Genomic DNA, 13,083 nt, shown 5'->3' with positions numbered 1-13,083 from the left:
TGCACTTTTTTCATTTGTTTTTGTTGTGATTTACATGCTTCCCATGTGTACTCTTTTTACTGTTACACATGATCCACCTAAAATTCAGTCATAGCAGATTTACTTTTTAACTTCTAGACCAACCTATCTGTAAAATCTAACTACCAGAAACAACAACTGTGATCAATTTTTATGCTACCAAGTGCACAGAACAGATCTTAAGAACAGACCTTTATCTGATGTCCTTGTTCAGCAGGAGATTGTGATTTATTAGCCTCTGCACCCACAGCTCTCATGACCCAACACACCCTAAATGTAGGGTAAATGCTGCATGCAGCAGTCTGCAGTCATAGTGCAAGAGCTCCCTCTACTGATGCATACAGGTAATCATTTACAGTCATATTTCAGGCAAAACATGTCTGCATAAGAGAGAAAAATGTAACAAAAAAACTCCAGTAATCTCACAAAATTAGTTTATTGTGCCTCTTACTGTTTATATGGCTTTTTGTATGACAAGAGTTGACATAAACAGAGGGGAGACAACACCTTGGCCACATTGAAAAACAAAAACTAAACAACGTATTCTCAATTTTCTGCCTGCATTACTATCATTAACATCATGACAGCCTGGCAGAGAGAGAGCGAGGATGAGGTCATCACACAGATTTTTGTGTGACAGCACCGTAATGAGGACATTCACCCAATGACTGAAAAAGCATTCACATAGTCACGCGCGCACACACACACACACACACACACACACAACTCAAAATGAGACGACCTGCCCGTATTTAAAGGATGGGACGTCTCACAGCTACAGAAAGAACGTTCATATTGCTTCAAAGATAGACAGAAAAAAAACCCTCTGTATTGTAGATCAGCTGTGCTCTCTCAGCTGATCGCCTGCTGAGACATTTTGGCAATAAAGAAATGATACATGAGAGCACTTAATCCTCCACAGTCCCTTAAAAGTGAAGTGAGGATATACACAAGAAGACAAGATGATATAATGGCTTTTGGGATGAGAAGGCATGTTTGCTGCATGTATGCCAGCTTCAGCACAGGCAGGGCAGTAAGGATGATGATGATTCGCCCACCTTATGGGTGAGTCAGACTGGCATCCATGATGTTTTTCAGACTTGTCATCTTCTATGTACACGCAGAGGGGTTGAGCTGATCAAAAAAACTGAGTCAAGAATACACACATAAATATTGCCTGTTTCTAGCATGCCTGAAGGCAGCTAGGGTTTGGTCCTTACTGAAAAGCCCTGAGTCTGATTCCAAAACGTCTTCCATAAGGATTCCTGCTTTTGACTTGCATATGTCTTTGATCGTTGTGTTGATGCATAATGTTGCTACCAATGTGTGGATGTTTCTGTCCATGCTGAGAGTGTGTATTTGTCTACTGACATCATCAGGGAGTGCTCTAAGTTTGATTGTATTCAATATATTGATGTGTTCATCAGTCTGGACATGCTAATGGCGATATATAGACTCAATAATAACTCTCAGCAGAAGAGATGTGTCCTGCTTGAACAGAGGATCACAAAAGTGCTACATATTATGGTCAAGTGTACATCTCTGTTTGGGCACTTTATGCCAAGTCAGCGCATCTACTACAGCTAAGGGTAGAGTGAAAGATGTGGATGTGTTCGATGCGGTTGTGTGTGTGTATACTATGTATGAAAACTGCTGTGAGGATCACAGGGTTGTGGCTGTAGTCAAACACATGCTCCAAAAATGACTTTTCCTAACTTTGGCACAAAAATACTTACTTTCCACAATAACAGCATATGTTGACTGCACTGAGAGCTTAATAGAATAATGCCAATTCCCTGATGACAGAAACCGATGAAGTCCCTGCAACATAACAAAAGTCCTCTGGGTTGATTATCATTGACATCCACAGTGAGCCAAAGTGCCCAAAAAAGCCCCAGCTAAGTAGCTGATAAGGAAGACCTAGCCAGTTCTGATTACCCTTCTTTCCCTCTGAATATCTTCTCAGGAAAGCTCTTCAAAGAGAAAACTCATCTAAATGATTCATATATAAAACCAGAATAACAAATGAAGACAAAAATATAATGGTATATAGATATGTATGACTTATTCATAAATTGGAAAAAAAAAATGAAAACAATATTCAAAAGCAATAACCACAACAACAAAAGATTACGTGATTTGGTTTTGCCCTGTACTCTTGTTTTCTTTTGAGAAATGTGCTTGTTTTAATCCACTGGACTCAACTGCTCAATTCTGGTGTGTGGTTCTGTCATTCCCCCTATTTAGATACAAACAACAATAGTGGAAATAAGAGGCATTTAGCTTTTTCAAAGAGGTTATGTTCTTTTTGTCGCATTAACTTCCCTCTTGGCTATGCCAGGAGTTCATCTCTCCTTTATTTTTCTGTAGTTCACTTGTCATGGACCATGCGGCCTGAGTTAGAAGTGTCTGTACGCATAAGGCTCTGCTGTGCTCCACTGCGGAGGAAACGCTGTGCAGTAAGGAGAGAGAAAGGGGAAGGGGAGGCCAGCATTTTGTTGAGGTGGGTGAGTTAGGTTGCACTGTATGCATTTCTGTCTGTGTGTTTGTGTGTGTTTGAACCAGTATATGCACGAGTGTATGTATGTATGTATGAAATGCTCTGTTCACTGCGCCCGCCCAACAAGGCCTTTCCTCGACCCATCCACGCCATCCAGAACCCCCCAGGGCTCCCCGTCACTGTCCGAGCCCCTGTCTCGCTCTTCATCTCCCACGTCGTCATCGTCATCCTCGTCCTCCTCCTCTGGTGACGGCTCACTGCCGTTCTCCGTTGCCCAGCTGTCGTCCTCATCCTCAGCTTCCTGCTTTAATACTAGGGCTGGTGGTGGAGGCGGCGGTGGTGGTGGTGGAGGCGGTGGGCTGTCGTTGCTCTCGGTTTGATCGTCAAACGCCTCTGGATTCTCCAGCATCTCCCTGATCAAAGGAGGCATTGGCCCTGGGATCTCCATCTTCAGAGTAATGGCCCTCTCTGCACCTGAATTTAAAAACCACAGTGATGGTAGAAAATTAGCATCTCATATATATCGTGTTTAAAAAAAAACCTTGCTTCCCTGTCTCATAGAGAACACAAACGGTGTCTATACCCTTGGTGCTGATGCCCCTGAGGTCAGTGATCTTCATCAGCATGCGGGGGAACATGTGCGGCTTGTTGGGGCGCCGGCGGCGGGCGTAGATTTTCAGAGCCTCAAGAAGAGGCTCTTGTAGCTTATCCACTTTCTGGGGCTCCTCCAGATCCATGCGGTCTGAGGAGGAAAGCAACATGATTTATTGTATTATTTGCCAAATTGTGTTGTGTGTGAATTCATTTTACATAGTAAAACAAAGGGCAGTTTTTCTTTGCCATTTCTTATCTTATCAAAACACCATCAGTATTGCTGACACAGATTTAGTAAAGACATTTTTTCTTTACAATGGGTAGTGTATGTTGCAGTACCTCCACAGATGAGGCAGATGGCACTGAGGAGGCCTGTTTCTGTGTCGTCCATCTCCAGGGGTAGAAGCTGACCAGCAAAGGCAAACACCAGATCTGTGAGCGGTCCGAAGCCAGCATTGTGCATCTGAGTGCGGTTCAGAGTGAGGCCATCCGAGAAAGTCATAGTATCCTGTTCTGGGGTGTAACGTGTGCAGATCCTCAGCATCTGTGAGCAGAGGAAGGTGAAAACCTTAACGTAAAAGTGACATAAACTTTTTACAGCACCAAAATATCTGCAGTAACTATAAAAAGAGGCATTAGCTTGGAGTTTTGTGATGTTTAACTTATGTGCAACTACTGTCACACTATTTCAGCAAAACTTCTGTTACTACCCTACTTCACCACCAGATGCCAGTATTTCCTTATCTCAGACCGTACTGTTTGTCCTGCCATTTATTATATTAATCAAAGTAAATAAGTGAAAAGAAAAAATAAACAATAATAAATAAAAATAATAATTAATTCTCACCAGAATGTCCAGGCAGGCTGACTTAAGTAAAGTGATCTGGTCAGCGATGGTGAGGGTGGTAAAACCTGGGAGCCGCTTGGCGAATTCCACAATCTTGATGATGCATTTGGTCGAGAGCTCACTGAACTTGTCCCACAGCCCCAGATCCAATTGCACACGGTGGTCAGAGCTGGAATTCTGAACACAACCACGCAAGCACACACACACACACACACACGCACAGTTCAGCATGATGTAACAGAGGTGGTGTGCAACGCTGTTTGCATCAAGGGCAAGTGTGTCTGAGAACATTTACATTTTACATCAATCAAGCGGGGGAAAAAAATCCATTTACATGTTACATCAATCATTCAGAGGCCACACAGATGGCTTAATGGGGAACTGAATAGGTTAAGCCACCACTATGTTGGGAAAGCTACGGTGAATTTACGTCTTTGCATGCAATTTAGGAGCCCTCTATGACAGCATCGCTTGAACAATGTTGCCACACAAAGTATGAGTGTGTGTTTGGACAATTCCTGTTTATATACCATTGTTGTGGGGACATATTTTGGTCTTGTGAGGAAATTTTTGCTGGTCCTCACAACTTCAAAAAGTGTTTTGGGGGCTAAGACCTGGTTTTAAGGTTAGGTTGTGGTTAGAATTAGGTTTTGGTGTAGGGTTAGGATAAAGTTTAGGGTGAGTTAGGGTGAGTGTCTTCACAAGTATAGCGACTTACGGTGGTGTATTTGCCTAACTGGCAAAGTGATGGGAAGGTTTCTTGGTGAGCTTTGCTGACTTTATTGACCAACTCTTCTAATTCTCCACTTAGCTCATAGCTTTCTGGAAGCACCACCTCCTCCTTCACATCCTTCTTCTTCTTGTTTCTGTCATTACGCACCGCTGTGTGAAGAAAAAAAATAACATCGCAAAAGAGTTAGAAGAGAGATGTGCTACTATTGCATTCAAAGTTTTGACCTTGTGCAATTTTAAAGATCATCTACAAAGTGTTTCTCTTCTCTATCCTCTCTATGCCTCTGTTACATGTGAAAACATCCACAGCACTCGGCTCAGTGTCTTTCACTACTGCCAAGGACATTTTGTACCAGTGTAAATCCGATCTCAGCAGCAACTAAGGTTGCGCTTAACAGTACTGACATATTTCCTTTAGCACAGAACGGACACTGGCTATCTCTTTCTTATCATCTGCTCTCTTCCTTGTCCATCTATCTATCTACTTGACCGGTGCACATGAGCCAGTCCTGCACTCTCCCTCTCTGCCTGCTCTCCCTCCTCCTCCTCCCATACTTTCCTTCCTCTCAGGATATCCAGTAATAGCAGAGGCACAATGTGATCCCGGTCTTAACACACATCCCACACAAACATTACACCCACATACATGTCCCACGGGCTCTGTAGCGGGCAAGAAACTGCCACTTCAACATAGTCGTCCACACGCAAGGTCAAATTGAACAGAGCGACCAAAACTCAAAATATAGTTTTATGCTCTTCTGCCTTTATGAAAGAGAACAGTGTTCGATAGCCAGAGGGGTATGGTTTTGTGGTGAAACAGGAAGTCAGAATCATTTCATGAAATGATTAGTCATATGATTGGTACTGTGCCGAGCCTCGCCCTGATCACCACCTCTAGCAGGCTCATCATCTGCTTCAGTCTATGAGAGCAATCAAAGATCAATCTAGATCACAAGTCACATTGTGTAAATCAGGTCATTTGATAGTAAAACAAAAATCAGATCTGAGCCAAGAATTAAAATGTTAACTGCTGGCTAATGTCTCCAGGGTAGTAAGGTATAATAGTCTTGATCTATGTCTAAAATATGTGAAGGCCCAATCTTAAGTCCTGTGTTTATCTCTATATTCACTCACTTACACATGCAAAACGATCTTGTTTAAGTTAGAGTTAAAATGCCTGTTTGGGAAGTGGGTCTCAACATCTCTTGGGACTCTGGCCCTGGAGGGCTCACCTTCCTTGGACATGCCGACCTCAAAGCACTTCTGCAGCCTGCAGTACTGGCAGCGGTTGCGTGTGACCTTGTTAATCTGACAGTTCTTGTCTCGGTGGCAGGTGTACACCATGTTCTTCTGGATACTGCGGCGGAAGAAACCCTGAAGCATCAGGAAGCAAGAGACAAAAGGGGAGAGGGTGAGAGAGAGAGAGAGAGATTGCATATTTTAGTCAAGTCATCAAATCAAGGATGTGACACTTAACCGTTTCTGTTTCATACTGGCCATATCATCCAATAAATTCAGACAGAGCAGAGCTCATAAGGCTCTGGCTGGTGCGTCTCACCTTGCAGCCCTCACATGAGCTAACCCCGTAGTGGTACCCTGAGGACTTGTCCTGGCACACAAAGCAGGGCTTGTAGACACGAGGTGGGGGAGGTGGAGACGGAGAACTGGGTACCATCTCCTCTGAGCTGGTGCTCTGGGTTTCAACCGCTGTTAAAAAAAAAAAAAAGGACAGCAGAGCACATGAGCACAATCATAAATGTTTGTGCTACAGCTACTTTACCCTGCAACTGTCGCATTTGCACTTATCAAATGCACATTGCAGATGTGTACAGTCAAGTGTGAATAACTTAATTTGAAGATAGGACAGCTGACAACATTTTATTTTCCATTTGATTTGAGAAGTCAGTTAGAGATGCTGAGTAGCAGGTTGCTAATCATACATATCACATTTTTAGATGGCCTTTCCATGGAAGAAGATAAGAGTGAGAAAATAAAATAGAGAACGAACTACAGACAACAGTTTTTATTTAAAGGCACCAATTACCACCCTCAAGTCCATATATAGGGAGATTATTGGTTTGTGTGAACACAGGGAATCAGGGAGTGTCTGAGACAAAACAGTGTTTTAACATTAATAAACTCTAATGATTGACAGATTCTCTGATAACACCAGGTAACTGAGTGAGCAGCCAGAAGACAAAACTGGCTCTTCTTCATTCCACAGACTGACAACAGCTCATGACGACACTTTGCTTGCATAAATTAGACACGTCAAACATGCGGACAAAGCTTGTGTAAAGTTCTCCCTCTACTTCTCAAACTGGGGCACAACTGTGACATCAGAACTACCTTGAGTCACATACTTGCTATGGTCCATTAAGCTTCACTATATTGTAAAGTGGAACCAATACAGGATCTTTTGGAAGTTCAAGAGTGCAGCAAATGGATTTAAGCTGCTGCACACACATAGGAGCAGACCCTCGTCACACATGCTAGTCTGTACAAACTCATAGACACACATGTGCCACCCCCCACCCCAGCTCACCAGCACTTCTTTCAACTTTCACCCTTAGTCACCCTCAAACTTCAACCCCCCAACTCTGTATCCCACCACCCCATGACACACAGACCCTATTTTTCTCTTGTTTCCTGGCCCTAAATTCCTCAGTGCAGCCCTGCCAGGTTTTAATAGAGGCATAGGCTCGTAAGGCGGCCTATAAAGGCAGTCCCATGGCTGGACTGGAGGCCCCAGCCCGGCTGGCCTACACTTTATTGGGACTCGGTCACCTTGGGCAGCTATTCACACCACCAGCTGTAGCTCCCAGCCTGTAAAAAGAGCCAATCATAAAATAAAAAAACAGGGAGGCTCTAAAATTCTAACTTTTACTACCCCCACCTCCCCCCAACACCTTCAATGGAAAGCACAGAGGGCTAGCCTAAACTTAACCTACAACCCTCCCACCCCCACCCTCCAAACACCCAAGGATGAAGCAAAACCACCAGCTTGGCTTTTTTTACAAGAGAGGGGAGACTTCAAAAAGAAGAAAAAGGGGCATAAAAAGAGGAATTTGATAAAAAACAGAAAGGAACAGAGGGGGAGGAGAGGACACAGTTACCCCTGAGGGGAAGTCTTGTTCAAGACCAAACTGACCATTAATACCACTTCTTCTCCAGCTGCTGTGACTGGCCAGCTACTACCTCATTAATGATAGTAACAGAAATATGTCAGACATTTTTCATTTGTTGCCTGCTGCTTAAACATCTGTTTTTCATATGTATTTTTATATTTGACTATTCAGAATCCACATTCAAATTCCTCCTTTGAAAGGCGTACTTTGCTGGAGGCAAATATGTTTTCCATTAGTTTTAAGAGCAATCCCAAAGCCAAATGTGCAAATCAATCTAAAACCTGAAGTTTACACCCTCTGAATGTTTCTGCAGCAGTTCTCATATCTCTATGGCCAGAATGTAACAAAGCAGCAGGGTCAGTGGAAGAGCAGAAACCCTCTGAACGTGCCATGAACCTCTGTGTTTATGCAACAATAACAGCAGCAAATGAGGCTCCAGACCAAGCGCTGACAACCCCGTAGAAAAGGACAAACCATATGTGGCGTCAAGTAACGAACACTGACTGACACTGCCTAAATGGAGAAAGAAAGCGAGCCAAAGAGCAAAGAGCCATCCTGGAGAAAACTCGGACAGCAGTGAGAGAGAAAATACATCAGGCTCCGTCAACACATTGAACCTGGTTCCTGCCAGAGAACATGACTCCTGTTCCCGCCTCCCAGACTTCGCCTCATTCAGCCCGCTCCATCCAAATCCCCCGCACCACTTACCCCAGGGCGCCACAGTGAGAGGGCCCATTCAGACAGCCCCTTTCCCCAGTCTCCTCAACTCAGCTCATCACTGTTTAGAAAACAAAGCCCTGTGAAATGAGAGGCCCTCCTTATCAGCGCTCCGATGCCTGGGGCACCATTTGCATGACAATCCACCGGCTGAGGCCTGTGAGCCGATGATGGACGGATGAGATGAGAGGAGCGGGATAGGTGGGTGGCTGCTGTTGTTGGGGGTGGAGAAGAGGATAAAAGTGGCAAGACAGAAGGATAGTTGAGTTATCACTAGCCACTGTTCATTTCCTGCTAAGCATTAGTTTACTCCCTAATCCCTTCTCTCATTGCTCATTGCAAGTGTCCCAGGTGCAATGACCAGTACTGATCCCCTGGGCACATACACACACTGATAGTGTTCAATACACTACACACTACACAGAAGGACTACATTCACACCCCCACCCATACTAAAGTGCTCCAGCCAGAGTGGGATATGCAGTGCATCACTCTCCATAACCTCATTACATGTGAAATGTAACTGCAAATGACAGAAATAGCTGTTTAGCTGAAGGTGACTTCAACTGGGTCAATTATGTTAAATTCTAGGTCAGGTCAACGGGGCCAATCAATGTCCCTTTAGGTTTGACAAATAGAATATGAGAAAAACTGAGAAAAGGAAGGGATATTATGGAAAAATAAGGGACTTTTCTGGTATCACTGAGGCTGCCTGTTGTTCACTCGAGTGGAACGAGGAGTGTTTCTAATGTATGTGAGCAAAGGCATGACTCCGCAGCTCGTGTTTTGTGTTGCAACACACTCCTTTTAACTGAGCAGCATATGACATTCTGGCAGCGTAACAAGTTTTCTTTCACAATAGGCCTGCAGAATTTGTCTACGTGACTTGTTGGTGTGATTGAATCTTCAGTGGGACCTTGTTCCAGAAGTCTAGTCTTGGCATGTGAAAGCAAATGCACAGGCTGTTTCTGTGCATACAGTGTAGTACACACGTAAATGGCACAGAGATATTTCTAAGTCCTCATTTCTGTGTTTATGTAATTTGCGTGTGTGAGAGTCCAACCAGCGGCGCTGCCCACTCTCTGGAGCCTCAATTTGATTTGCAAATGCAGGACTGTTGGTAACAGTGCAGCAGTGAGCTCCAGTGTTCTCCATTAAAATATCCTCCTCTGTCTGTGCAGCTCATTGTGTTTTTTCTTTTTGTCTACATTTAACTACAAGCATGGACATGTGGGGCCTTTTTCCCCGTCTCTACCTTCACTAAACAGCTTGCAAAGCTTGCGTGTTCTTGTCAAATGCACTGAGCAGTAAAAGCGTGTGTGAGACTTGGAGGCAGTGTGTGAGAAAGGGGCACACAGTAGGGCTCACTGTGAAAAGAGGGTTAGGTACTGGGCAGTGGGTAGTGGCAGAAGGGGAGCAGATTGAGAGAGGATGGTGAACAGTGGGCTGGAAAACGTGCTGGCACACTAGGTGGGGCCTTTGAGGGTGCCTTTGGCCCTCTACCCCATAGCAGAGGCTACAGCACCACAGGGAGCTGACTGAGTGACCATCAGTGCACTGAAAGGTTTCCATGAAGAACTGACTTCATGAAAGAGGAAAAGAAAGTACCCCACCCTTGTCACTGGTGCCAGCCAGCATGTTTCACTCTCCTTCTTTCTGCTTCTCTGCCCACGTCTTCCTGCCATCCCTCTGAGGCTTCTGCTACAAGGTCCCACACAACAAGCTCATTTCCTTCCTCTTTTCAGAACCAATCTTTCCGGAGGATCTCCGTCACTGCTTTTGTACCCACTTCTATGTGTCCCTTGCTGCTGTACCTTCATGTGTGCTCTCATTTCCCACAGGTGGAACAATGCTGCTGCTCTGTTCAGGCTCTGTTGCACACAGTTGAGTCACCTGCAAGCTTTCAAGTGGAACATCTATTAAGTCTCTATTGTGTGAGTTACACAACCACTCACAATGTAACCTGCCTGCAATTGAGAAAGAATTAGTTTTGTGGAGTATTGTGTAGAAGTGAAAAACAGTGAGGGGGGAGGGATTAATGTGTGTGTTGAAAGGAAGGTGATGCCTTTATTAAAGTGGCTGAGCAGTAGCGATGCCTTTCAACAGCTGTAAGAAAGGGAATTACCTGGTCTCATACAGACACACACTCACACATGATTAAAGAGGCCTTGCTATGCTGTATTTGAATCAAGGCCTATGATAAAACTGGGCTGCTGACCAGGAAATGGTTTGGTTTTGAGCAGTGAAAACACACCACGCTGGCCAGGAAGAGTGAGAAACCAGACATTAACAAACACACACCCCTTTAGGAATTTACACCCTTATGTCAGAACCAGCAGAAAGTCATGAAACACAGAGACCAATGAACATGTGTGAGTGCACGATGCACAGACATTTGAGCCCATATTTATATGTGGTGTCGAAGGTTTCAGCATGTGTTCATAGCTGCTATGGGCTCAAATGACAAAGCACTGGACTGGCGAGTGACACAATGTGACATGGCACACACTTCCCACTTCTTCATCTACAGCTCCCCAAATGAAAGCGTACAAGACGACAGAGCAGGAAAGGCAGCAGGTGGGATAAGCCTGTATCCTTAGGGCACATTTTGGAAAGTGGAATTACCCTTGCAGTCTGGCGGTACTCTCAAAACACCCTTTCTTCTTTACAGCACCTCATAAAGGGCCTTTTGATATTTTCTTGATGGAGTCAGCCAAGCCAACATTTGGCAGCAGACACCCCCCTTTTCCTGCACCACACAACCCTGTCAAGAAACACACAAGTTGGCTTCAAACAGACAAACCTGCCCACCAAGTTCCCTGTCCCCTATGAACCCAGCAAAAAAAAAAAAGTTTCCTTCAAATGTCCTTGTATAAAACCTGAGGAAGGAGGTATTAAAAAGATATGGAGATTAAGGGAAACATTGTTTGAATGGAAGGATTTTAGTCAGTGGCCTTTCGTGGCTAGCACAGGAAAAAGCAGACAGTCCAGTGCAGATCAGTGGAAAAAACACTGCTCCTCATCCCTGTGGTGAGCTCCAGCTGACTCTTCATCTGCCTACCAGCAGACAGAGAGGAGCACAGCTCTCCTCCGGTGACTGGAGAGTGAACCCAAACCTGGCAATGCGGTGCAGGCCTGGGCCATTGATCATGTCAAGAAGACAGGACAACTCTCAGACAGGCGAGGAAGCAGCCAGACACTGGAGGCAGGCAGACTGAAGAGGTGAAGAGAGGGAAACCCTGGTTCTTTGATCCGTGGGTTGTTTCTTGTCCTTCCAGACTTCCCCTCACCATCTGTAGCCATGCCTCTCACCTGTCTGTCTCTGGCAAGGCCACTACTTGTTCAATTGCTATTGCTTCCTCCCCACAACAATAGAAACCTACAAAAGTAGAAGTAGCCCAGTCGTGGCTGCAGCCTCGCTCTGTCAGAGGAAGTGAGGGAAAAGGAGGATAACGTAAACAACAACAGTAGTATTCACTCCAGCTCATTGGGGAAGCACCGCAGGCCAAAGTGTGCAAGAGCAAACCTCTTATTGGAGGGAATAAGCACACCCACACAGATCATACGCACTCTACATATAAACGTCTGTGCCCAAGTATCAGCACACGTTGTTACTTCTTTCCTAGACCTTGTAAATCATGTCAGGTCAGAGCAATACATCTAATATGTACGCAGATTCTAGTCCAAATTTGCATTTCCACCTAAAATTTACCCCCCACCTTTACTTGGAAGGACTTTGAAAGCACCACTTTCAGCGAGACAAAGGCAAACAAGAAGAAACTGAGAGTGTAATAGACAGAGGGTAGCCTGGAAATGACTGTGCCTGAGTAATTTGCAATCAATAGCTATAAGGTGATTTCTGAAACACAACTACACTGGCACAAGTCCCGCTAAAGTGCCATATACACTCAGTCATATCTCACATTGAAGTCACTCTGGGAAACTTCTGCTTTGAGTATTACAGTGGAGAAATGATGCATATCAGAGTTTTTCATTTTTGCTTGGCAACCAACTGACAACAGGTTGCCCAATTCTGTATTTGGGCGGAGGCTGACAGAGCAGCAAGATATACAGATTGGGGCCTTAAAGTGATTCATTTCCTTTTCTGTCTGCCTCTCAACGTGTTGGAAGTTCCATGTGAGATTAATATGGGGCAAAAACATCACATTTTTACAATTTGACTGTCACCATTCAGAGAATAACATATATATTACTGAGCAAGCAAGCAATGCCCATTCAGTCAGTTCCCACAGAGGCAGTGTACCCTGAACTCATTCAGCATTCCTGAACAAGGCATAAATCATCCCATGCAGCACCTAACTTCTTTGCTGGATCGCTTCCTGTCTAACTGGCTGTCTGTCTGGTTGGCTGGGTTTCTCTCAGTGTTTTCTGGCAAATGCGAGGTGCTCAAACAGTGGTGCTGATCAATCTAAAGCTACTGACAGGATGACTACAGCCAGCACTCATTCAATCACAGGTCATGCTACACTGAAGACATGCCCATATCCTCTGCTAGTTTGTGGTCACTCAAGAGGATGTACCGTTTT

The 13,083-nt window shown here is 44.6% G+C and overlaps 1 protein-coding gene across 3 annotated transcripts in view; it reads right to left on the bottom strand.

Annotated features, from left to right (window-relative positions):
• Window positions 1-435: 435 nt before the first annotated feature.
• rarga (retinoic acid receptor gamma a) overlaps window positions 436-13,083 on the bottom strand; it is a 41,352-nt gene continuing 28,704 nt past the window's right edge. For all 3 annotated transcript variants that reach the window (XM_026368103.2, XM_026368104.2, XM_026368105.1), the window contains 7 exons: window positions 6,250-6,398; window positions 5,924-6,065; window positions 4,678-4,841; window positions 3,960-4,136; window positions 3,452-3,656; window positions 3,102-3,260; window positions 436-2,992 (listed from right to left, as the gene is read on the bottom strand). In XM_026368103.2, the coding sequence (XP_026223888.1) occupies window positions 2,625-2,992; window positions 3,102-3,260; window positions 3,452-3,656; window positions 3,960-4,136; window positions 4,678-4,841; window positions 5,924-6,065; window positions 6,250-6,398 (1,364 nt within the window). In that variant the 3' untranslated portion in view covers window positions 436-2,624. The remainder of the gene's footprint in view (window positions 2,993-3,101; window positions 3,261-3,451; window positions 3,657-3,959; window positions 4,137-4,677; window positions 4,842-5,923; window positions 6,066-6,249; window positions 6,399-13,083) is intronic.

The sequence above is a fragment of the Anabas testudineus genome, chromosome 7, assembly GCF_900324465.2.
Source record: "Anabas testudineus chromosome 7, fAnaTes1.2, whole genome shotgun sequence".
Lineage (NCBI taxonomy): Eukaryota > Metazoa > Chordata > Actinopteri > Anabantiformes > Anabantidae > Anabas > Anabas testudineus.
Note: the sequence above shows the minus strand (reverse complement) of the source record. Positions and strands in the feature narration are given on the sequence as shown.